General features: G+C 34.3%; 4 protein-coding genes across 4 annotated transcripts; all 4 read left to right on the forward strand.

The window, feature by feature from the left end:
• Window positions 1-1167: 1167 nt before the first annotated feature.
• On the forward strand, window positions 1168-3617 carry LOC105960586 (putative 12-oxophytodienoate reductase 11). Its single transcript, XM_012984777.2, has 5 exons — window positions 1168-1373; window positions 1669-1809; window positions 2330-2460; window positions 2597-2758; window positions 2949-3617. Exons 1-5 carry the CDS (start codon window positions 1309-1311, stop codon window positions 3551-3553), a joined length of 1104 nt encoding a protein of 367 aa, XP_012840231.2. The 5' UTR covers window positions 1168-1308; the 3' UTR covers window positions 3554-3617.
• A 3790-nt stretch (window positions 3618-7407) lies between these two features.
• On the forward strand, window positions 7408-10341 carry LOC105960585 (12-oxophytodienoate reductase 1). The gene is made up of 5 exons (XM_012984776.2): window positions 7408-7645; window positions 7744-7884; window positions 8730-8860; window positions 8928-9089; window positions 9620-10341. Exons 1-5 carry the CDS (start codon window positions 7575-7577, stop codon window positions 10219-10221), a joined length of 1107 nt encoding a protein of 368 aa, XP_012840230.1. The 5' UTR covers window positions 7408-7574; the 3' UTR covers window positions 10222-10341.
• On the forward strand, window positions 7548-23134 carry LOC105960587 (putative 12-oxophytodienoate reductase 11). Its single transcript, XM_012984778.2, has 6 exons — window positions 7548-7574; window positions 20217-20284; window positions 21129-21269; window positions 21907-22037; window positions 22135-22296; window positions 22402-23134. The coding sequence occupies exons 2-6, from the start codon at window positions 20217-20219 to the stop codon at window positions 22980-22982; spliced, it is 1083 nt and encodes a 360-aa protein (XP_012840232.1). The 5' UTR covers window positions 7548-7574; the 3' UTR covers window positions 22983-23134.
• On the forward strand, window positions 11466-14670 carry LOC105960583 (12-oxophytodienoate reductase 1). The gene is made up of 6 exons (XM_012984774.2): window positions 11466-11566; window positions 11720-11807; window positions 12195-12335; window positions 13156-13286; window positions 13386-13547; window positions 13925-14670. Exons 2-6 carry the CDS (start codon window positions 11737-11739, stop codon window positions 14503-14505), a joined length of 1086 nt encoding a protein of 361 aa, XP_012840228.2. The 5' UTR covers window positions 11466-11566; window positions 11720-11736; the 3' UTR covers window positions 14506-14670.
• Window positions 23135-27293: the final 4159 nt, after the last annotated feature.

The following is a 27293-nucleotide window of genomic DNA, read 5'->3' on the forward strand; positions in this document are numbered from 1 at the left end:
GCTATCAAAGTAGAATATTTTGAAAGTAAAAAATTAAAACAATAATTAAGAATTAAAAAAAGAAAAGAAAAAAAACAATCAGGATGAACGGGTCCAATATTAAAATATTTATTTTCCCAATAATACCCTTCTTGTTGTTGACACTTGACAGTACCACACGCGCTATGAGACAAAGCTATAACCCTGATCCATGCACGTCAATGTTGACATGTGTGGCTGCGTACAATATACATGTGCACATTAATTAATTTTAAGGTATTTTACAATTGTCGCTTCTATTAAAATATTTTATTTTAATTATAATTACTCATTCACATAAAATAAAATAAAAAAGTTCTTACATATATTGAGGTGTGTGGCTGCTATCGCTTGTCGGTGGGAGAAAATGAAGAGTTTCATCTGATATCAATGGCGGAGTCAGTATAGGACTAAAGGGGCCATGTCCCCCGAACATTTTTCAAATTCTTATTAAATTATATAGAAATATATTAAGTGTTAGCATAGACCCCCTGTGTAATTTCTAATTGTCCCAAAATCTATTTGTTAAAAAAAATTAACGAAAACCTCCCTACGTCGTGTTTTGTGACGCACACCGGTCCTTGCATCAAAATTGTCTGTTGACCTTCATGAAAAGACGAATTTCTAGAGAAGAACGAGTTGAAATGTACTTTAAAAACCAATCATCTGAATCCTCTTTCTTCGCCGTCAAAGAGTCGCCGGAGTTTTGCCTTTCGTCATGGAGGATCCACGACCGAAACTAAAGGGTTGATGACCCGTTGCCTGATAAAAAGATTTGCAAAAAAAAGTCCCTGACTTGAAGTAGAAGAGGGCTTTTCTGAAATTGAAGGGGATTGAATTGAAAATTTTGGAAACATCATTTTGGGACTTGTTTTCCAAAATTTTAAATTAAAGGGTATTTTAGTCTTTTCAGGTCAAAAAAACAACCCCAATGGCCTATTTCGCGAGTGTATGACACCATCAACTTGGATGGGCATTATTGCCTTTGACTAATTTTATTGGGGGTTCTTGCTAATTGTTTTTAAACATGGACTTCTGTGGCAATTAGAGATTACACTGGGGTGATTAGTACTAAAAGCTCATAAATATCTATAGAAACAATTAATCATGTCATGTAAAATAGCATCAACGGCCCCTCTAGAGAAAAAAAAAAAAAAAAAAAAAAAGAACTTTTGCCCCCGAACTTGAAATCCTGGCTCGGTTAGTTTATCGTACAAAACTCGTGTGAGTGAACAATTCTACATATTTATTATCCTCTCTTTACAACATATTTACCATAGAACCAGGGTTATGGAAGTTCAAAATATTCCTCTGCTCACTCAATACAAAATGGGAGAGTTTGATCTCTCTCACAGGTTCTTCTTCTTTTTTGTTGCTGTTTTGTTTTCCCTTATTTTTTATTTTAATTTTTTTATTGCTAACATTAATTTATTGTAGAGAGTTTTTTTTAACAATTAAACTAAAACACAGAGGTATCGAATGCAAAAAAAAAAAAAAAAACCTCGACTTTATTAGATTTAAGCCCGGCCCGTATCGAAGTTTGAACATTTTAAGATGCATCTTGTTGATTTAAAGTGAATTGTATATGAAGTTTGATCTTTAGTATATTATTGTTTTTTAAAGAATGTTTTTTTTTTCTTTGAACATCAGAATTGTATTAGCACCACTGACCCGATTCCGGTCTTTCAACAACGTCGCGCAGCCTCACGCGGCCGTGTATTACTCTCAAAGAGCAACCAAAGGCGGACTTCTCATCGCTGAAGCAACCGGTGTATCCGACATTGCACAAGGGTATATTTATTTTATTGGCATTTTTATTTAACGAGTTTTAAGAATTTGACATGTATATAACCTACGTTTAGGTTCCATTTCGATGGAACGAGGGTCGTTTCTAACTACAGTTGTTGAACCTTGATAAATTAATAATCTCGTTTTAAAAAATACATTCTTTCGGTCCCAACTCGGTAAAAAAATATTAAACTATTAGTTCAGTAATTTAATATTCCGCTAAAGTAATAGAATTTTATTAGTCCCGACTGTATTAATTTAAAGAGGTTTAACTGGTATTCTGTAGCCTAAAAATGAATAGTGAACCGGGGCCATTTTTTATCCTAATATTGCAATTTGGATTTCTAGTGTATATCAAAGTGCAGACGTGAGATTCGAACTCAGAATCTTTCATTTGGTATGACTCTGATGCCATGTTGAATGACCAGCTCGACTAAAAAATTATGTTTTTAGTGAAATCTGAAATGTATTATTTAATATTTAATACCTCCAGCAACATTAATTACTACGGTCACATTTATAGGTACCGAGATACACCGGGAATTTGGACAAGGGAGCAGGTAGAGGCATGGAAGCCAATTGTAGATGCAGTTCATGAAAAAGGTTCCATCTTTTTCTTGCAACTGTGGCATGTTGGCCGTGCCATTACTAATGGTATTACAAATTAAACCCAATTCAATATTATTTATTTTTTATTTTATTTGCAAAAAACCTCATTTTCAAAATCTTATTGTGTATACATACTCGCTTCCAAAATGATGTTTTAACTTGTTTTTTATTTGGCCATCAGGTTTTCTACCCAATGGCCAAACTCCAATCTCATCAACAGCCACGGGAATATCCCCTGGCGTTGATGGACAAGAGTGGGCCCCACCTAGGCGACTGACAAAGGATGAAATTCCTGGTGTTGTTAATGATTTCAGGATCGCTGCTCGTAATGCTATCGAAGCAGGTTTTGTTATATGCTCTGTTTTCGAATTATACGAGTTCGTTAAGCTTTTAATTTCATTTTTAGAGTCGACATTTGAAAAATCTTCAAAATTATGTTGGTGCATTGCTACAGTGAAATTTGTCTCCTCCCACTATAAGCAAATTTTATATTTTAATTTATTGTTTTTATTTTCCCCCTTTTTTACTTGTAGGATTTGATGGAGTTGAGTTACATGGAGCAAATGGCTACTTAATCGAACAATTCCTCAAGGATTACGTAAATGATAGAACCGATGAATATGGCGGGAGCTTGGAAAATCGGTGCCGATTTGCACTGGAAATAGTGGAAGCAGTGGCCAATGAGATCGGCTCAAATAGGGTTGGGATTAGACTATCTCCATACACGAATTTATCGGAGTCAATCGACTCGGATCCGGATGCACTAGGCCTTTACATGGCAAACGCACTTAATAAGTTCGACATTTGCTACCTACATGTTATCGAACCGAGAGTGTACGGTACGGTGGTGCTTCAAGGGCCGGAAGATGAAGTTCCTCATAAGCTACTTCCCATGAGAAAGGCTTTCAAGAATACTTTTATCGCTGCTGGCGGATACGATAGGCGTAAGGGCAATTTAGCCATTTCTAAAAATTATGCGGATTTGATTGCGTATGGACGCTCGTTTTTGGCGAATCCGGATTTAGTGAGAAGGTTCGAAATTGATGCTCCTCTTAATAAGTATAATAGGAGTACATTTTACATTCCAGACCCTGTGGTTGGTTACACTGATTATCCATTTCTTGAAGAACCTAATTAGGATTTAGGAGTAATTAATATATTTGTATGTACCTTTGATTTGTATTTATGAACTTCTTTCCCAAGTATTATTATGTTGACATGATAGGCGTGGTACCTACCTGCAAAAATGAAAATTTTGCGATATCATGTTTTATAGAACCTGGGAATTATGAATATTGTCCTTAAAAAAAAATTAGTTCTGAATTACTAAGTATTGTAATTATATTATACTAAACTTTATATGGACGACCGAATTTTGATGATATAACAATTGAAATAACTAATATCGATGGAATACGATTTATAAGAAGAGTTAACGTAATCCCTAAATTTAAAGAATTTTAGTGATCGCATTTTTTATATAATACATTATAATTTATGTTATTTTAGTTAAAAGTTAATATATACTGAAGTATTTTGTGTTATTTTCCATAAAATATTATTAAAAGAATTTGACGAAACTGCTGTCGAATCTCTCTAAAACTCGTGGCCAATCATCTAAAATTGCTGGGCCCTTAATCATACGAAATCATATAAATAGCCATCATTTTTTTTTTTTATGGGAAGAAGAACTTTATTCAGACTATATCAGTCAAATTGGGTGGAAGAGCAAAACCTTCCAGCACATTATTACAAGGATATTGAGCAAGGGCATGGGCTAATTTGTTCCCCGTACGCTTGACTAACTTAAACGAAATTTGATGAAAATCGAGAGCTATAAATAGCCATCATTGAAATGTACAAATTCAAAATCGTTACGCTATCTATGAAAAAATGATAAATGTAGGGTTAAATACACTTTGTGCTCTTAAAGTATATGGATTGTAGCATTTATCCCTTGAAGTATCAAATGTAACACTTACCATCTTCATTAATAAATTCAATAAGAAAACATTGACTTTAATGACATGGCATTTTTTCTTCTCACAGATAATTATGTCGGTCACAACTGTATTAATTTATAGAAGTTTAATTTTATTGTGCCTACAATTACTGTGCTTACACCCACCAAGGATAGCAATGGCATTTCTAGTGGAATATTCCATGGAATAAAAAAATTCAGTCAAAAGTAATACCTTGGTGGGACTGTGAGACGATAACATACCTCGGGGGTTTTTCGTAACTACGCAAATATGAGGGCAATCTTCGATAATACAACTTACCTCAGGGGGTTCCTCATACTTTGCCCAAATTTATTGATAAAATAAAAGAGATATTAAAAATGTATTTAAAAACAATGAAAATATTTGTAAGATAGACTTCATTTTATTGAATAAAAATTATAAAGATATGTAAATTCGATTTTAATGAATAAAAGATTGTAAAAAAAATCAATTTTTTTTAAAAAACAAATCAAAAGTTTTAATGTTACAAGATGTATTTAATTATTTTTATATATTTTTATATACTTTTTCTATTTTTAATAATTATAAAGTGAAGAAATACATGAAATTTTAAAATTAAAAATAACTTCAATTTTCAAATATATTACAATTTACCCCCTTAGTAATAATATGCTTACAATTAATTACCTTCTTTGAACAATAGTGACACATGTTAAAAAGCAAAGATGACATTTTTAAACGAATAGTTTATGGAATAATTTTTTTTTGGTTAAAAGTAACACCGTAGGGGTTGTGCAAAATGACAGATTATCTCAGGAAATATGAGGGAATCTTCGTAATCAGACCTTACCTGAGGAGTTTCTATAATCTCCCCAAAAATAAAAGATAACAAAAAGAAACTTCAAAATAAAAAATATCATGATATATTGAGTTTGTTTTATAATTAATATCTCACATGACATTGATATAGGGTGTATTTTGCTATGAAATACATCATTATAGTGGACTTTGCCATCTTTAGAATTATAGGGTGCAAAGTGCCTATTGGTGTTATTTATAGGCTGGAAAACCGAATTCTAAGCATCTAGAAAAATAAGTATTTGACCAATATATCCTTCAATGACCATTTACTAATTTTTTTTCTGGAAACAATTACATCTTTACCCTAACCACTACAAGCGAGTGAATCATAAAAAAAAAAAAGGAAAAGTACAGTTTGCACAGCTGAACTATGAGGGTTGTCTTAAATATCCCCTTGAACTAGAAAACGCAACAAAACGCCCCCTTGTCATTTCTGGTCAACTTTGGAAAACTAACACCGTTAACTTTTATGCGAATTTACTTATTTGCCCTTAAATGTGTTTAGAAAATTTGTACCAGCCCTACCCAACGTTTCTTTCTCCCATCCAAACACCTCCCCACATCACACCCATCACAATTCTCCATCCAAAGCTAGTGATATCCCAAAATTGATTGACCGGCCAAATACAGGTGCAGGAACCGCATGGAGGCGGAGATCGGCGATTCCACCACATGATACCTGTTGCTTGAATTTTGTATGTGGTGTTTTACTTTGAGAGGTCGAGTAAGAAGAACAAAAGAGAAAAGAGTATATGGAATGGGAGAAAATACGCTGTGAATAATGGTAATTGGGCGGAGATCTTGAAGCAATTGAGGCATCCAAATTTACTGCGATTGTTGGGGGTTTGCTTGGTCGAAGATGAAAAAAGCTCTATTTACGCTTTTTTTTTTCAAAGTTCATTTTGGCTTCATTTAGTGTATTTGTTTGAGGGTAAAAATGTCAAAAGATATTACAATATAAAAAAAATAATTAAAAGAAAAAAAGTCAATTCACCACGTCATTACAAACAAAAGGATTGCAAACGGATGGGGCGTTTTGTTACGTTTTGTAGTTCAAGAGGGGTGTTTCGGACAACCCTTATAGTTCAGGGGTGCAAACTGTACTTTCCCCTAAAAAAATTAAAACTTTAAGCATTTTACCCTAACCAAAACTAAGGATACCACCCCAGATGTAAGTTTAAATTACGTAAAAACCCTTCATTTTTGGATAATTACAACCACCCTTCTATTATGGATCTTCTTATGCGTTTATTCTTGTGGTGTCAAATTTAGTAGAATCTTCTAGATTAAATGGAATATTCTTCAGTTCGTACCCATTTTACCCAATTCGACCTCCACATTTTGAAACAAGATGATCATAAAATGTGTCTCTTGACTTGTAAATAGAAGTTTGTGATGCATCGGAAACTGCATTTTTGTACAAAATGAATACAAATTAAAGAATATAAGAGGGTTTCTTTTTTCGTAACTTAACCTTACCTCGGGAGTGGTTATAATTCACCCCCAAAATAAATTATAGTACAGTTTCTCCCTAATCATAATTTAACCCTAACGATAAATGCGATGGTTTAGGTAATATAAGAGTGCAAATTGTATTCAAACCGAATTAAAATAAATTAGGGTAAATTACAACCACCCCTTGAGGTATGGTTAAATTACGAAAACTCCCTCATGTTTGGGTAATTACAACCACCCCCTCAACTATAAATTTTCTTACACGTCCACCCTTGCGGTGTCAAATTTAGTGGAATCTTCGAGATTATAATTTTGTCCCCGTTTTATCACTTTCGAGCTCTACATTTTGAAGCAAAATGATCATAAGATGTGTTTTTTGGCTTGTATATATTAGATTGTGGTGCACTGCATTTTTGCACAAAACGGGTACAAATTAGAGAACATTCCACGGAATCTAGAAAATTATGTTGAATTTGACACCATAAGGGTGAACGTGTAAGAAAATCATAGTTGAAAGGGGTACTTATAATTATTCAAACATGAAGGGGTTTTTCGTAATTTAACCATATCTCACGTGTCATTGTAATTAACCTAATAAACTATGATTCAGTGGTCAATGAGAAAACGTAAGATAAAATATTAGAATAATATAATTAATAAAAAAAACTCAATTTTAAGAAAGAAACGTGGGAGAAAATAAATAAATAAAAGAAAAGAAAAGAAAAGGACATGTACGAAGCAAGCCATTGCTGCAGAGTGCGTGTTGAGGAATGTATGTGGCCAGAAATCCACACTCTCTTCAATCACCAACTTCTCTCTCTCTCTCTCTTCTTTCTCTCTCTAAAAGTGTAAAAAACAGATCGATAATTCATAGTAGTAATGGCAGCTAAAAAGGATCCAATTCCTCTGCTCACTCCCTACAAAATGGGGGAATTTGATCTCTCTCACAGGTTCCCTTTTCTGCCTTTGATTTCTTCTTCTTTTCTTATGTATTTTATTTAGTCATACTTTATTTATTCTTTTCAAATATTTGAACAACAACAAACAGAATTGTGTTAGCACCACTAACCCGAGGGCGGTCGTACAACAACGTGCCGCAGCCTCACGCGGCGGTGTATTACTCCCAGCGAGCAACCGAAGGCGGTCTTCTCATTGCCGAAGCAACTGGTGTATCTGACACTTCACAAGGGTACTTTTTTTTTTGTTTATATCAATTGAACCCAACCGGAATAGAACCCTGCAGCAAAACTGCGGAGCCAAAATTTTAAGTTTGTGGGGGCGAATGCATCAAAAAAATTATGAGAGGCCCGATAATGCTAATTATGCATGATTTTTCTTTTTCTTTTTTTTTCCGAATTTTTTACATAAAAAATAGGAGGTTTTTTGCAAATAGTAACCCTCTGAAATCTCGAAACGCTCAAAAAACCCCCCTATGAACATTAGTCAAAGGCACTTCCCCCCTAGAAAGATGATGAAGACCATGCTTTTTTTTTTTCCTTTTCTTTTTAATTGATTTATTTATATATAATATTTTTTATTTAATAGCAAAAGAACCCGGGGTATTTCTGTCTTTTCCCGTGTGGTCAAAGGCTAGTTTGCAAATGGGTCAAATGTGTTATATAAAAAAGTTTGTAGGGGGTTTCAGTTATTTTTTGTAACATATGGGGTTTTTGAGTCCGTTTGAGATTTCACAGGGGTTCTATTTGCAAAAAAACCCTAAAAAATAGGGATTCGAGAATTGTTGTGGGAGTGGGCCATGGCCCCTTCTGGCCCTATCCTGGCTCCGCCACTTCCCTGCACAATATATATATATGCGTGTGTGTATATATTATATATATATGAGAGAGAGAGAGAGAGAGAGAGAGAGAGAGAGAGAGATTAAAAAAAATTCTCGAATACAAATCAAGTTCAATGAATTTGTTATTATGAATTCGAAAACCTTCGATGCTGATCAAATGTTCTCAGCCAAATGCAACCTTATATTAATAAATAATTAATTAAATTACGTTTTTCAAATTTAATTTATATATATAGGTACCGAGATACACCTGGGATTTGGACAAAAGAGCAAGTGGAGGCATGGAAACCAATTGTAGATGCAGTTCATCAAAAGGGTGCCATCTTTTTCTTGCAAATGTGGCATGTTGGCCGTGTTTCGACTTATGGTATGTTCAGAAAACCTAATTGTTTTAATATTGAAGTTTATTAACTCGGTTCTTATTCGGTCGTCAGGTTTTCAACCCAACGGCCAATCTCCGATCTCATCAACGAACAAGGGAATAACACCGGGCCTTGATGGAGTAGATTGGGCCCCACCTAGACGACTATCCATTGATGAAATCCCTTCTATTGTCAATGATTTTAGGGTCGCCGCTCGCAATGCTATCGAAGCAGGTTTTGTGCACACTTCCTCGTATTTTTTTTCTTTAAATGGCTCCGAGTGTTTGTTAAGTGTCCCTAATTATCATTTTCAAATCTTGAATTTGTTAATCTCCAATAAAATACAAACAGGGAAAAATACAGTTTTCGTCCTTCAAGTTTGCACTGATCTCACATTTGGTCCCTCATGTTCCAATAATTTAACACTTTTGGTCCTTTCCGTCAATTTTATGGAACACGCTTGATTCCTAAATTGACGAAAATAACCAAAAGTGTTAAATTTGGAACATGAGGGACCAAATGTGTGTTTTGTGAACATTGAGGACCAAATATGAAATCGATGCAAACTTGAGGGATGAAAACTGTAATTTCCCCAATACAAACATATACATTTAATCCGCCTTTTCTTTACTTGAATGCAAAATTCATTTCTTCCAAAACATGATTTGACAACTACAATAAAATATCTCATTCCAATCCACAAGTACTCCTCGTAATATAAACAAATATCACTTTGTTTTTTTTTCCATTTATTGTGCTTTTAGGATTTGATGGAGTAGAGATACACGGAGCAAACGGTTACTTAATCGAACAATTCCTCAAAAATAAAGTCAACGACAGGACCGATTCATATGGGGGGAGCTTGGAAAATCGGTGCCGATTTGCACTTGAAATAGTGGAAGCAGTTGCAAACGAGATCGGTTCTAATAGAGTTGGAATAAGACTATCTCCATACAACCGATTTATGGAGTCAATCGACTCGGACCCCGACAAACTAGGCCTTTACATGGCCAACGAACTTAATAAGTTCGATATCCGATACCTCCATGTGATCGATTCGAGAGTGTATAGTGGTGCGGGTATCGAAGATAAAGTTCCTCGTAAGCTACTTCCCATGAGAAAAGCTTTCAAGAATACTTTTATTGTTGCTAGTGGATACAATAGGAGTAAGGGCAATTTAGCCATTTCTAAAAATTATGCGGATTTGGTTGCGTTCGGACGCTTTTTTTTGGCTAATCCGGATTTAGTGAGAAGGTACGAGATCGATGCTCCTCTTAATATGTACGATAGGAGCACGTTTGGCACTCCGGATCCCGTTGTTGGTTACACCGACTATCCATTTCTTGAAGAAGCTAATAACGAGTGATTAATATGTATTTATGTACCCTGCTTTAATTTGTAATTGTGAATTTCTTGTGATTTTCCTAAATTTTGTTATGCTAATTAGTTATGAATTACTAAGAATGGTAATTATATTATGTTAAAACTTTATCTAGACGACCGAAATAACTATTGAAATAACTAAAATTGATGGAATACGATTGGCCACAATTTTAAAGGATTTTAGTGATCGCATTTTTTATATACTATGTTTTAATATATGTTATTTTAAATAAAGTCAATAAATATTGAAGTATTTTGTGTTATTTTCTATGAATATTATTTAAAAGAATTTGACGAAACTGCTGTCGAATCTCTCTGAATCTTTTAGCTCCATACGAAATCAAATAAATAGCGATCGGTCAAATGTACAAGTTCATTACCATTATGATTATCCCTTGGGTGCCCAAAAAGAATTTTATTTCTCATTGATCAATTTGTCACCATAAAAATATGTATATAATATTCAGGGGCAGATCCATACTATATTGTAAGGGAGGCGGAATTTTTCGGAAATAATACATGTAGCTGTAGGTTAATTTTTTCGAGAGTTCGTGGACAGAGTCCTTGAATTTATTTTTAGAGTTAGTTATAACAAGTTGCTAAGATAAAATTTAGGGGGCAAAAACACATATTTATAAAATATAATGTCAAAAAGTAATTAAAAAAGTTGGCTTTTTTTCTTGGGGGTGCTTTCATTGCCGCCATTGATAATATCCGTGAGTTTAATTTCGATTTCGGTTTTAGGAATTAACATGACCTATATCTAAATAGATGCAATTTTAAGAAAGATATGAGGGGGAAAAAAAAGGTTAAATATCACTTAATCTCCATGTTGTTACAAATTTTGCAGATGACCTCCTTGTGTTTGTAATATCAGCACATAACCTCTTTGTGGTTTATTGGTGGTAGCGTCTGTTAGTTTTTCCGTCAAACTTAATCGCGTGTGAAAAATTTCAAGGGGGTTCATCTGCAAAAAAAAAATTACTTTGACATTTGACACATGCTGTTAAGTTTGACTGAAAATTAACGAAAGCTACACCCAATCAACCACAAGGGTGTTATGTCCTAATATTACAAGCACAAGGGGCATCTTCAAAATGCCTGTAACCATAGGGGTTAAAGTGATATTTAAAAAAAAAAAAAAATAATAAAAAGCGTACTCTTTTTTTTTTTTCTTTTTTTATGTTTTTTTATTTATTGAGAGTGTAGCGTTGACTGTTATGTATGTGGCCAGAAATCAGACACACTCTTCAATAAGCATCTCTATACTTTCTCTCTCTAAACAAGTACAACCACCAGCACGCCCTTACCCACCATCGTTGAGAAATGCATGTGCCCTAGAAAATGACAGATCGATATAATATTATAATATAATAATTAGCTCTATATGAAATATATATATATACGAATTAATAATTCTTCAGTAAACATACAGTTCAATATTTTTTCACTCTCTTGACAACATTTTATTTTCCCCACAGATCGATTACTCAGAGTTATGGCAGATAAAAATCCCATTAATCCTCTGCTCACTCCCTACAACATGGGGGAATTTGATCTCTCCCACAGGTCTAATTTCTTCTTCTTTTTTCTTTTTTTTTTTGTTAATTATTTATCATAATCTAACTGCTTGGGCTAAACAATATAAGTTTGTCTGTTTGAAACCAGTGACGGAGCAAACATAGGGCCAGAGGGGGCCATGGCCCCCTTAAAAAAATCTCGCAAATCCTTATTTTTTAACTAAAGATTTAAAAAAAAATTGTATATAATTAGTATTATTGGCCCCCCTCATAAAAGTTTTAGTGCATTTGGCCCGCAGATTTAAAATCTTGGCTCCGCCAGTGACGCTATTAACTATGTTGAGTTTCTTGAGTAGTGTGTGGTTTAGTACATTGTTCATTGTGTATCTAAAGAATACTTTTCTTTTTTCCAAATATTCGAACGATCGTACAACAGAATTGTATTGGCACCGTTAACCCGAAACCGGTCGTACAACAATGTGCCGCAGCCTCACGCGGCGGTGTATTACTCTCAGAGAGCAACCAAAGGCGGACTTCTCATTGCTGAAGCAACCGGTGTATCCGACACTTCACAAGGGTATATACATTCATCTCACAACTTTGTTAATTCGGTTTTTCTATCATTAACTTCTATTGGATCAATATCTCGGATAAGTAGTTCGCGATTTTAATTATAGGTTTTCGAAATTTAAGACGAAAAAAATATGTATATGACGGCAAGCAATTACCTCCGCGATGGTCAAACAATATTTTTTTTTACAAGTGTTATGTTTTGCATATACAAATATAAGGTTTAAAATATGAGTGAATTGCATTTACTGCTACCCCTGCGTAAATCGTACGTATTTGCGTGATTCCTCCCTGTCATTAATAAAATTTAGCAAAAACCCCGAAACCCCCCCCCCCCCCCCCCCCCCCCCCCCTCGAAGCATATCGTGTGTCACACTCGTGGATTGTGCGATTTTTCTTCATTTTTTGCATGTGAAATGACATTGTTACCCCCAAAACCCTAGACCATCTCTCCCCTCTCCTCTCTTCTTCGTCTTCTTCGACTTCTTGTCCTTTTTTTCTTTGGAATAAATCTTCTCACCATGTTCATTAATGGATACTTCCAAACATTAATAGTACATGGGGTTTTTTGCTAATTCTATTATGATGGGGGGAATCGCGCAGATGCAATTTACACAGGGTTAGTAAATGCAATTCACTCATTAAAATATTTTCCGACTATATGTCTGAGTTTACTGCGTTCGGTACATTGGTTATATGTCGAATCGCTAGAAAAATGCAAAACAATTTATTTGGTCTGGCTCTGATACCATATTGAATGACCATCTCGACCAAAATGTTAAGCTGTTACTGAAATGTATCAGTTAATATTAATATCTTCAATACAGGTACCAAGATACGCCTGGAATTTGGACAAAGGAGCAAGTGGAGGCATGGAAGCCAATTGTCGACGCAGTTCATGAAAAAGGTGCCGTCTTTTTCTTGCAAATGTGGCATGTTGGCCGTGTTTCGACTTACGGTATGTGGAAATATTTACCAACTCATGTTAACAGTCAAAAATCTAATCTTTGTTGTCTCGTGTGGATTAGAATAAATAAATATGCCTTTCAATATTCAGGTTTTCAACCCAACGGGCAAGCTCCAATCTCGTCAACCGACAAGGGAATTACACCCGGCCTTGACGGAGTAGATTGGGCCCCACCTAGACGACTATCCAAGGATGAAATCCCTTCTATTGTCAATGATTTTAGGGTTGCCGCTCGCAATGCTATCGAAGCAGGTTTAATTTTGTGCATGCCTTCTCCTTAGTACATAAATTTCCTCAAAAATATAATAAAGGGTAAAAAAAAGAAAAAAAGAAAAAAAAATCAAGACAACGGCAGCCACAATTTATTTTTAATTTTTTTAAATTTTTAATTTTTTTTTAATAATCTTTTAAACTAGGAGGGGTGATTTTTTGTAATTTCAAACTTAGATCAAACGGTGTTTATAAGGTTAAATGTCTAAAAACTAACGGCGAGGACCACATTGAGACAATTTTTCAACTATAGGAGGGCAAATCGCTGCAATTGAGAGTAGCCACATAAATTTCCTCAAGCATATACTAAAACTATATATCAACTCACTATTTTCAATATTTTGTGCGTTATTAATTAGGATTTGATGGAGTTGAGATACACGGAGCAAATGGCTACTTAATCGAACAATTTCTCAAAGATCAAGTCAACGACAGGACCGATGAATACGGCGGGAGCTTGGAGAATCGGTGCCGATTCGCACTTGAAGTAGTTGAAGCAGTGACGAAGGAGATCGGTTCTAATAGAGTTGGGATTAGGCTATCTCCATACACCGATTTTATGGAGTCGGTCGACTCGGATCCCGATGCACTAGGCCTTCACTTGGCCAAAGAACTTAACAAATTCGACCTTGTCTACCTTCACATGATCGAACCGAGATTTAGTGGTGAAGTAGTTGCTCATGAGCTACTTCCCATTAGAAAGGCTTTCAATAATACTTTTATTGCTTCCGGTGGTTACAATAGGAGGAAGGGTAATTTAGCCATTTCTGAAAATTACGCGGATTTAGTCGCGTATGGACGCTTGTTTTTGGCTAATCCGGATTTGGTGAGAAGGTACGAGTTGGATGCTCCTCTAAATAAGTATGATAGGAACACGTTCTACACTCAAGATCCCGTTGTTGGTTATACTGATTATCCATTTCTTGAAGAAGCTAATTAATTAAAAAGTAATTATAATGTGTTTTAATTTTAATGTGTTATGCTTTGTGATATTATGAACTTCTTGTGTTCTTTTTCCTTGTATGTTGGAATGATGATTGTAAAAGGAGATAGTTGATGTTTGCCTATTTTTATTTAAAAAAAAAAATCAAGGTTTTATTGTTTATAGAGTTCTTGAGAATTCGGGGGCCTAATATTGAGAGATAAGATGGATATTAGATAAGATCGCTTGTCAAATTTGAAACAACAATGGATGAAATGGCAAAATCAAGTGATGTTTTAGAATATAAACAATGATTGCTGAAGTGAGTCAAAAAAAATGGTGTGTTAAACACTGTTCACCGTGTATAATTTGATAAGAAGTGATAAATTTTAACACAACAGCTGAAGTTGCTCTAAGTATCATAAGCTTGTCAATCTAACAAAACAAGCATAAAAAACATGTAACACACTTATAATTGTGCTAAATTGATTAAATAAATATGAATACACGAAGAATGTACTTTGACCCTTACAATAAAAAAAAAATAAAAATAATGTGTAGCCCTAGACCGCCTCCTCCGGTTTTTTTTTTTTTTTTTTTTGTAATGAAAGAACGCGCGACCTTCGTCGCCTTTCTCGATGTGTTTTTAATGGGTGTGTCCATGTCGAAATACGTACGTGTTCTTGTGCATTTTTAGGGAAAATTACATTTTTCGTCCTCAAACTTTAACCACTTTTTCGAAATTGTCCTTAAACATTTTCGAGTTACAATAGTAGTCCTTAATGATGCCATTTTTCAACAATTTTCGTCCTACCGTTAGTTTCTGCTGTTAGTTTGGATGGAAGTATGATGTGGAAATTATAAATATCATTGTAATTCATACTACATGAATGGTTAACCAACATGGCCACCCGTGTGCTTCTGTTGAGTTCGAGCAAAGCTTCGTCGGATGTTGCCATGCACACTATCACCAACCACCCAATTATTTTGCGGCAGAACCACCAAAAACACATCCATTTTAACTTTGCAAGAGAATCACCATGCACGCACATGACTCTCAAAATACCCATTTCGAAACCAACCAAGAATTGTGTTGAAGTTATTGTGATAATTTACAAAAAGAGTTAAAGATCTGAACTTAAAAAACACTTAGTCTTTGTTCAATAAGTCTATTCTTGGTTCTCTATCTTTGAAGTGAAATTTATCGTTTGACAATCGTTGAGTAGTTGTGTAAAAGAAATAAAAGACACTCACAACACACCACACACAACAGACGACACATCACACACCACACACCCACCACACAACACACACCACACACAGTTATAACCAACCTTCATAAACAAGATGACAGTGATGTTAGTGAAGAAATACGAAAAAAATTAATTCATTTGAACATAATCACTACCTCCATGCATGCTGTAAGTTTGGAATATTTTTAACAAAAGTTCCTGGAGCTTTTAGATGTGTTCACACCCAAGAAATTCTTAACTCAAAAAAAGAAACTGTTACATCTTTACTTTATAATTAATAATTGTTGCCTATGGGGGACAAATTGCTTCATCTCGTACTTAGTTGGTTCATATGGTTTTTTTGTTTTCTTTTTTTAATTTTTTTGGTTCTCAAATGCTCTTATAAGACTGATTTTAATGTACGTGTATTAACACACAAGTACGAGAAGAAAGCAACAAGACAAAGGGGAGCGAGTTGAAGAACGAAGCAACTACAAGGATTGCAATGTACGAGCTCAACAAAGTGGACAAAAAAAGTTCAGAATTGGAGAGGCGCTTGTGATATGATGTATCTTCCTTGGTGCTGCAGAGTGCAGAAATGGAGAAACAGAGAAGTGTGGCAGTGTAGAGAAATGGGTATGTTGCGCCTACTACCTACAAATTTCCAGTTCATTACATTTTTCAACAAAACAATTGTCCACGTGTATTAGTTGGTCATATAAGTTGGTCCACGTTTCAAGTCCACGTCATACTTCCATCCAAACTAACAGCAAATCTAACGGTAGGACGAAAATTGTAGAAAAATGACATCATTAGGGACCACTATTGTAACTCGAAAATGTTTAGGGACAGTATTGAAAAAGTAGATAAAGTTTGAGGACGAAAAATGTAATTTTCCCGCATTTTTATTTTATTTAATTGTGCATACATACTTTTGTGTGTGCACATGGTGTGTGTGTGTGTCTGTGCGATGCTTTTTAATCTATAGCATGTGTAGAGTGTGTGTGCATGTGCTCCTGTGTATACTCTTTTAATGTGTGTATGTACTATTGTTAATATGTGTGCATGTTTTTTTTTTATTTTTTTTTTGTTTAAACAATGAATTAAATAAAAGTAATTTGGGGAGGAGAGTCTCTGCTTTTTTTGGCTACATTAGTTAGATGTTACATCTGATTATTTCTTATCCAGTCGTTCTCATCAATGAATTAATATATACATTATACAATACAAAACAGGAATCCAATTTTACAAATTCTTAAAACTCGCCTAGGGCCCTCAATTTCTCAGGAACGACCTTAGTTGGCATGAGGGAAAATTACAGTTTATGTCCCTAAACTTTACCACTAAAACGATTTATGTCCTCAAACATTTCAATCCACGAAATATGTCCTCAAACTTGCCATTTTTGATCACTTTATGATCTGCCGTTAACATCAGCAGCTAACTTCGACGGAAATAGCACACGTGGCTCACGTGACGTCTATGTGGCCGTTAAATGTCGAGATGTACAACACCCAATGCCTACTTGGTCGACGAAACGTGATGTGGAGCGCCACATCATTCTCCTCCCCTATTTCTATTCTAAAATCCCTAATTATCCATATCCCCAATGAACCCGTAAATCCAATCCCTAAAAACCCAATTCGAATCCTTCAATTGAGATGAAATTCGAAAATAGCAGAATCGTCTGTGAATCCATGGCTATTTTTCGTGGTGTTTTACCAGCAAATGCCGAATGTTTCATCGATTTTACTTTCATCTTCGGGCTGAAAAATCATGTATTCTTCCACTTCGTTGGGGAAGTCGGGGAGCTGGAATTCGTTCTTGGGCACTCTATTCTTGGCGAAAAAAGAATTATATGCAGCTTTGACAAGTGCTGCATGTTTTTTTTTTTCCGGAATTGGTTCAGACATTTTGTCGAACACCTTCTGGACAGGTTCTGAAACTGCTGAGTTGGGTAGAATTTGTGCCATCTTCACCATCCTTGTGCTTGCTTCCTCGAGACCACAAGGGGCACAAGCATCAGCAGGTGAAAAATCACACGACCCAGCGTTCTAGAGACGAAGTTGGGAGAAGAATTAAAGCTTCCTCTAATTTTTTTTGCACGTGAATCTGTTGTTCTTTAAGAAGGGAAAAACTCTTCAAATGTGAGAATGTTTTGACTTTTTATGGGTTTATGACTTCGATTTTAGTATGGGTTCAAGCAAGAATGGAGATTGAATTGAAAATTTGGGAATGGGAATAAAACGTGATTTGGAATTTGGGATTTGGGAGAGTGAATTAGAGGAAATTAGTATATTCTTGTGCCACGTCACATTTAACGGCCACATAGACGTCACGTGTGCATTTTCCGTCGAAGTTAGCTGCCGACGTTAACGGCATAACATAAAGTGATCAAAAGTGGCAAGTTTGAGAACATATTTCGTGGATTGAAATGTTTGAGGACATAAATCGTTTTAGTGGTAAAGTTTAGGGACATAAACTGTAATTTTTCCGTTGGCATGATGGTTTGGCTTAGTTGCAAGGGAAAGTTTATGTTTGCCTTTTTTTTTGGTAAATAACTTTTTAATTGTGTGCGTAACGTTTGTGTGCATGTATGTCTACGTGTGCGTTCTTGTGTGCGTGTTTGTGTGTATGTACGTTTGTATGTGAGCAATGGGTGATAGTTTGTGTGTGTGGTGTGTATAATATGTGTTCTTATATGAACTGCGTGTATAGGATGCGATAGGCGTAATACCTACTTGCAAAAACGAAAGATGCGCGATATCATGTTCTATAGAACATAGAATTCTGAATATTTTCCTTAAAGAAATAGCTCTGAATTAATAAGTATTGTAATTATATTATGCTAAACTTTATCTAGACGAACGAATTTTGATGATGTAACTATTGAAATAACTAAAATAGTTGGAATATGATTGATCACAAATTCACAATAGTTATCGTAATCCCTCTTTTTAAAGGATTTTAGTGATCACATATACTATATATTTCAATGTATTTTATTATAATTAAAGTCTATAAATATTTAACTATTTTGTGTTATTTCCTATGAATATTATTTTAAAGAATTTGATGAAAATGCTGTCGAACCTCTTAAGACATTTAGCCAATCATCTAAATTTGTCGGCCCCTTAATCATATGAAATTGAGTTTTAGTTCTATACGAAATCAAATAAATATCGATCGGTCAAATGTACAAATTCAAACCACGAATGTTCACGTCGGTGCCCAAAAGGAATTTTATCTCTGATTGATCAATTTGTCACCATAAAAATATGAAAATGACCATAATATCCAAGGGCGAACCCAGACTATATTTTACGAGAGGCGGATTTTTTCGGAAATAATAAATGTAACCGTAGCCCCGTAGGTAATTTTTTCTGGAGTTCGGCGCCCCCGGTTTATTCATAGAGTTATTCATAAAAAGTTGCTAATATAAAATTTTGGGGGTGGGGGGACACATATTCATAAAATATCATGTGAAAAAGTAATTAAAAACAAATTTCTTGGAGGGGCGGCTGCCCCCCGCCCCTTCATTGTTACGCCACTAATAATATCCGTGAGTTCAATTTTGATTTCGGTTTCGGGAATTAACATAATGTATATCTAAATAGATGCAATTTTGAGAAACATATGAGGGGGAAAAAATGTTAAATAGCACTTAATCTCGTTGTGGTTACAAGCTTTAGCAGATGATTCCCTTGTGTTCGTACTTTAGCAGATGATCCCCTTGTGTTCGTAATATCAGCACATAACTAACTCCCTTGTGGTTTATAGGGTATTGTCCTTTAGTTTTTCCGTCAAACTTAACCGCGTGTGAAAAAATTCAAGGGGGTCGGTCATCTGCAAAAATGAAAGCACAGGGAGGTCATCTGCAAAAAAAATTACTTTAACGTTTGACACAAGAGGTTAAGTTTGACGGAAAAGCTAACGGAAAGTCGGAAACTACCCATCAACCATAAGGGGGTTATGTGCTAATATTACAAGCAAAACGGAGTCATCAACAAACAATTGTAATTACAAGGGGTTAAGTGATATTTACCACACAAAAAAAAAAACGCATACTTTTTTTTTTTTTTTTTTTATATTTTCTTGTTTATTGAGAGTGTAGTAGGGTTGACTGTTGAGGAATGTATGTGGGCATAAATCCACACTCTCTTCAATCAGCAATTGTATTATACTTTCTCTCTCTAAAACGTGTAAAATGACACATAAAAAAGTACACGTACGAGGCACGCCATGCCAATCGTGCACAGACATTACCACCATCGTTGAGAAATGTATGTGGCCAGAAAATGCTATCGATCTATTTATTGTGAGAATATATATATATATATATATATATATATATATATATATATATATATATATATATATATATATATATATATATATATATATATACGAGATTGATATAATATAATAATTAACTCTATATAAAATATATATATCAACGAATTAATAATTAATCAGTACTCAACATACAGTTCAATTATGGCAGCTAAAAATCCCATTCCTCTGCTCACTCCCTACAGCATGGGAGAATTTGATCTCTCTCACAGGTGCAATTTCTTCTTTTTCTATGTTTTCTTTTTTTGTGGGATTATTTATCATAATTTAATAACCAGTGTACAAGTTTTTCCTTTTTAAAACGGTATAACAGCATAAGGCCACAGGGGGCCATGGCCCCCTCAAGAATACTCTAATCCTTATTTTTTAATTTTAAATTTAAAAAAGAAAAAAATTGTGTATAATTAGCATGATCGGCTCTCTCAGAAAAGGTTTAGTGCGTTCTTGGTGAAGTGGATTTCATCACTGGGGCCCGAATATGCATTCAAAAAATTAATGAAAATAATTGTTAGTTCCAACACTGATGAATTTGAGATGTTGCTACATGGTGGAGTTAATTTTTTATAGGTTTTTTTTTTTTAACAAAACCAGAAGATATGAAAATAAAAACTTGGTTTTTTTTTTTGTAATATAGTGGAGATTTCTATAATTGAGGATGGCTTGAGTGCCATCACTTTCCAAGGGTGGATTCGCGCCCGGGTTCCAAGTCATATTTCGTAACTTCTTTATCCTACTTATTAGATCCATTTATTATAGGAGGACAATGCAAAGCTAAAAAAACTACACTTACACATATAGTAGTTAAAAAAAAAGTTCAAATTTGAGGGGGGCATGACCCCCCACCCTACATTGGCTTCTCCACTACCCGCAATTTAAAATCCTGGTTCCGCTAGTGAATAGGTATTAACTATGTTGATAAAAAATATCTTGATGTTTAAACTTTGAAGAGGGGAGAGTAGTCTGTGGATATTTAATACATTGTTAATTCATTGTGTTTCTAAAGCATACTTTTTTTCTTTTTCTTTTTTGTCAAATATTCGAACATTCGTGCAACAGAATAGTATTGGCACCATTGACCCGAAGCCGGTCGTACAAGAACGTGCCGCAGCCTCACGCGGCGGTGTATTACTCTCAGAGAGCAACCAAAGGCGGTCTTCTCATTGCTGAAGCAACCGGTGTATCCGACACTTCACAAGGGTATATTCGTCGTTTCACACCTTTGTTAATTCTGTTTTTCTATCATTAACTTGTAATTGTATCAATGTTTAGGATGTCCGGCGATTATCTATAAGCAATACAGGAATTTATTTATGGTTGTTCGAAATTTAATACGAAAAAAATATGTCAATGACGGCGAGCAATTACCTCCACGATGGTCGAACAAGAATTTTTTTTTACATGTAAATAAAGTTGTATGTTTTTCATATACAATATATAAGTGTATGCTCTATTTCTCAATGTACGACACCAAATTATCATTTAACACACGATCGCCATTGATTCAGAGAGCCGTGTGTGATTATTAAGAGTGACGAAGATAGAATTATGAACTTCGTATTTTGGGAGGATTTCCAACTAGGATCCGGTCCGTCATTGTGTTTTATGTATCGATTTATTGGCAATGGAATTCAAATCATTAGCTTTCTTTTCAAGTAATTTTGAACCGTTGCGGTGGAATTTCAAATATATCCTATCTCATTTGAAGTCATTTGAAATCCTTTCTCGAATCCAAAATCGTGCAGTATAAAATGCAATGTGTTTTTTAATCGCAATCATCTTTTAACTGATGTATATCATATAAATTATTACGTTCCAATTTAATTTATATATATAGGTACCGAGATACGCCTGGAATTTGGACGAGGGAGCAAGTGGAGGCATGGAAGCCAATTGTCGATGCAGTTCACGAAAAAGGTGCCGTATTTTTCTTGCAAATGTGGCATGTTGGCCGTGTTTCGACTTACGGTATGTGGAAATATTTACCAACTCATGCACTTAAAAATTTAGTCTTTGTTGTGATCGTGTGGATTAGAATAAATAAATATGCCTTTTAATATTCCAGGTTTTCAACCCAATGGGCAAGCTCCGATCTCATCAACGGACAAGGGAATAACACCCGGCCTTGACGGAGTAGATTGGGCCCCACCTAGACGACTATCCAAAGATGAAATCCGTAGTGTTGTCAATGATTTTAGGGTTGCCGCTCGCAATGCTATTGAAGCAGGTTTAAATATTTGTGCATGCCTTCTCCTTATAAGTTAATAAATTTCCTCGAGCATACTAAAACTAGCAACTCGTTGTTTTCAATATTTTGTGCGTTATTATTTAGGATTTGATGGAGTTGAGATACACGGAGCAAACGGCTACTTAATCGAACAGTTTCTCAAAGATAAAGTCAACGACAGGACCGATGAATACGGCGGGAGCTTGGAGAATCGGTGCCGATTCGCACTTGAAGTAGTTGAAGCAGTGACGAACGAGATCGGTTCTAATAGAGTTGGGATTAGACTATCTCCATACACCGAATTTATGGAGTCGATTGACTCCGATCCCGATGCATTAGGCCTTTACTTGGCAAAAGAACTTAACAAATTCGACCTTGTCTACCTTCACATGATCGAACCGAGATTTAGTGGTGATGAAGTTCCTCATGAGCTACTTCCCATTAGAAAGGCTTTCAATAATACTTTTATCGCCGCCGGTGGTTACAATAGGAGGAAGGGTAATTTAGCCATTTCTGAAAATTACGCGGATTTGGTTGCGTTTGGACGCTTGTTTTTGGCTAATCCGGATTTGGTCAGAAGGTACGAGTTGGATGCTACTCTTAACGAGTACAATCGGACCACGTTCTTCTCTCAAGATCCCGTTTTTGGTTATACCGATTATCCTTTTCTTGAAGAAGCTAATTAATTATGATTAATAATATGTTTTAGTTTGAATGTGTTATGCTTTGTGACATTATGAACTTCTTGTGTTCTTTTTCCTTGTTTGTTGGAATGATGTAAAAGGAGATTATTTAGTAAAAGGAGATATTTTGTGTCGTTGATGTTTGCCTATTTTTATTTAATCTTTTCTAAAGGTTTTATTGTTTATCGACTGTTGACCGTCATATGAACTATATTACTGTTTAACACAGTAATATTAACGATAACATAGTAATATTGTTATATTATTCTCTAGCACAATAATATTAACACAACAAAAATCACTATTATTGTGTAATAGAGTAATATTAATATGTTACCGTTCAACAAACGTAAACATAATAAAAAACCAAAAGAATGAATATTGATGTGGTTGAGAGTAATAATATTACAATTACGTTAATTGGTCAACAAATCAAACAAAACAAAAAGGCAAAAAAAAATAATATTGATGTGATTGACAGTAATATTATTGTGTTTATAGTAATTTTACGTCAATGACAGTAATATAATTACGTTGACTTGTCAACAACTCAAACAAAATAAAAGAAATAAAAAGCCAAAAGAAATAATAATATTGTTGTGGTTGACAATAATTGTACGGACAACGACCGTACAATTACGTAAATGTACTACTGTCAATGACAGTACAATTACTGTCAGCAGTATAATTATAACTGTTAATGACAGTACAATTAAAGTCAACGTTCAGCGGCGGGCGTAAAAAAAAAGATAATTTTTTTAGGGAAGAAAAAAATTAAAAAGTCAACGCCGGAAACCAGCGGCAAAAAATAAGTTTCGAAAGAAAAAAAAAGTTCAAAAAAAGAAAAAAAGTCAAAATTAAATTTGTGTGGTCAAAACTGATTAAATTAAAGTTAAATTGGGGTTACAATTAGAAAATTGAGTTTAAAAAGTTGAGGGTAATTTTGTCATATACATTAATTTTGTCTTTATTTATAATACGTGTTGAAGACATGAGTTTATTGACGAAAGAGATATAACGCCTGAATCTAGAATAATAAAGATAGTTGGTCAGGGACTCATTCATTAAAAAATCATATTAATAAAAAGTTGTTAAGATAAAATTTGGGGGGCAAAAACAAATATTTATACAATATCATGTCAAAAAGTAATTAAAAAAATTAGGTTTTGTTTTTCTTGGAGCGCTGCGATTTCGATTTCGATTTTCCTTCTTTTTTTTTTCTTTTTTTTTATTATTTTTATATTTTATTTTTTATTTTTTTATTGAGAGTGTAGCGTTGACTGTTGAGAAATGCACGAGGCCAGAAAATGACTCGTAATATAATATAATATAATAATTACCTATATATATACACGAATTAATAATTCTTAAGTACTCAACATACAGTTCAATTTTCCCTCTCTTCATAGTTATGGCATATCAAAATCCAATTCCTCTGCTCACGAAGTTCCTCATAAGCTATTTCCCATTAGAAAGGCTTTCAAGAATACTTTTATTGCTTCCGTTGGTTACAATAGGGGGAAGGGTAATTTAGCCATTTCTGAAAATTACGCGGATTTGGTCGCGTATGGGCACTTGTTTTTGGCTAATCCGGATTTAGTGAGAAGGTTCGAGTTGGATGCTACTCTTAACGAGTACAATAGGAAGACGTTCTTGTCTCGAGATCCCGTTTTTGGTTACACCAATTATCCATTTCTTGAAGAAAGCTAATTAATTAGGAGCAATTATAATCAATATGTTTTAATTTTAATGTGTTATATGCTTTGTGATGTTATGAACTTCTTGTGTTCTTTTTCCTTGTATGTTGGAATGATGATTGTAAAAGGAGATAGTTGATGTTTGCCTATTTTTATTTAAAAAAAAAAATTTAAGGTTTCATTGTTTATCGAGTTCCTGAGAATTCGGGGGCCTAAAATTCAGGATGAGATGAATATTTAGAATACAACCCATTTCTATTTAGTATTTAACCTATTATGTATATGCATTTAAACTCATCATATAGTATATAAGTATCATAAGCTTTTCAATCTAAATAAACAAGCATAAAAAACATGTAACACACTTATAATAATTGTGCCGAACTAATTAATTAAATACGAATATACACAAAGAATATACTTTTTTGAAGCCCTTAAAATTCACAATGTGTTTTGTAATGGGTGCATGTGTTCATGTGCACATACGTGTGTTCTTGTGCATTTTTATTTTATTTAATTAATTGTGCATACATAGTTTTGTGTGTGCACATGCTATATTAATCTATAGCATGTGTAGTGTGTGTGTGTGCGCATGTGCTCGTGTATACTCTTTTAATGTGCATATGTACTGTTGTTAATATGCGTGCGTGATTTTTTTTTTTTTTTTTTTTTTTTTGTATTAATTAGTTATACAATTAATTAAATAAATGTAGGGCAAATTACCAAAACCCCCCTGAGGTAAGCCTAAATAACGAAAATCCCCCCCATGTTCTCGTAATTACGAAAACCCCCCTGAGGTATGCAGACGTCTTACAAATCGCTCTAACGGTGTTAGACTCGATAGAATCTTTTTTATTCTCCCGAATATTCCTCCGATAATACCAATTTTGCCCTTTTACACGAAATTAACCTTAGGGGGGTAATTGTAAGCATTTTATTTAATGAGGGGTCATTATGAATGTACAAAATACTTATTTTTCTCAAATTAAACCCAAATATAATCAATCATTATGAATGTACAATGTATTTTTATTGGATTAAAAAAAATCAATGAATGAGATTTCAAAATTTAATTATTTTTTATATATAAAATTAAATATTTTACAATTCGAGAAATACAACCATGCATCATTCAAGCTAAAAGCATAAATCCGTATGAATACTCCTCTGGATAAATAAAATCAATTAAAATATATAAATAAAAAAAATAAAAAATTATAATATCAAATTATCAATACAAATTACAAAGTAATAAATAAATTTATAAAAGCAATAAATCATCAACTGAAAGGGATGTCAGGGGGGATTTTCGTTATTTAGGCTTACCTCAGGGGGGTTTTGGTAATTTGCCCTTTATTTTTTACATATTTAACAGAAGAATATAATAGACATTTCACGTTTTCGGTTAAAAAAATTCGGTCAACCGTTAGTCAAGGGGGGTTTTCGTAATTACGAGAACATGGGGGGGATTTTCGTTATTTAGGCTTACCTCAGGGGGGTTTTGGTAATTTGCCCATAAATGTAATATGGAGGGGATAGTCTCTAATTTTCCTGGAGTAATATGGTAAGAGTCCATGAAACCTAATTTAAATTAAATGACAACCTTAAATTTATTTTTTTAATTAAATTCCTACTTTGAAATAATATATGACATATTCCTAACTATTATTTTATTCATAATTTGCCCTTATACCCTAAATATAATATCTCACGTTTCTTCGACTAATCAAATTTATTTTTCTTTTGTTTTCTCTTTTTCTCTCCATCTCGCCTCTCGCTCTCCGTCTCGGCTCTCCCTCTCGCTCTCTCTATCACTCGCTCTCACTCACCACTCAGTTATGGTGGCTATGGTGATGGCTATAGTGGGTGGTGACGTTGGAGAACTACGGATATGCAAATGGCAGCGGCGACTCATGGCTCAAGACGGTTGAGAGAGGCATGGTTGTCGTAGTTGTAGAGTGGATGGTTATGGTGGTAGATGGCCATTTGAAACGGTGGTGTAAGGTTAGATCTACAGTAGGAGGAGGTTGCATCAAGTTAGGGCTCTTTGACGGGGCTAGAGTTTTGGTTGGCGGCTAAGGTTTAGTGGATAGAAGTTGGCGGCGGCTGCGAGTTGTTGGTTGCTAGGGATTGGCGGCGGCTGCGCGTTGTTGGCGGCTAAGGTTTGGCGACGATTGAGTGTTGTTTTGCTGCAAGGTAAGGAACAATACACCATAGTAAACTATAGTATACAATAGTATATTATAATACATCGTAGTATACTATAGTCTACTACAGTATTAACATGATAAAATCAAAAAAAAAATTCAAAAATATGTAAATTGAATTTAGAAAATGAGAAACATTTTTTTCGTAATTTTCAATATTATGAAGATAATTTTTTTTAATAGTATAACAAATGCTAAAATGAATAAATATAAATAAATAGAAAGAAAAAGAAAAGGACAAACGTGTTTTGTATAAAAAAAATCAAAAAATGTTGGTTTGAAAACTGAAAATATTAAATGCAGATTAGAAAACAATAAATACAATTTGAATTTTACTTAATGCAGATTTTGAATTTGTGAATGAAAGGGCATTTTTGGAATGAATTTTATAAAGGACGTGTAACAAAAGT

Source organism: Erythranthe guttata, chromosome 2, assembly GCF_056151865.1.
Source record: "Erythranthe guttata isolate IM_541 chromosome 2, IM_541, whole genome shotgun sequence".
In the NCBI taxonomy this organism is placed as follows: domain Eukaryota; kingdom Viridiplantae; phylum Streptophyta; class Magnoliopsida; order Lamiales; family Phrymaceae; genus Erythranthe; species Erythranthe guttata.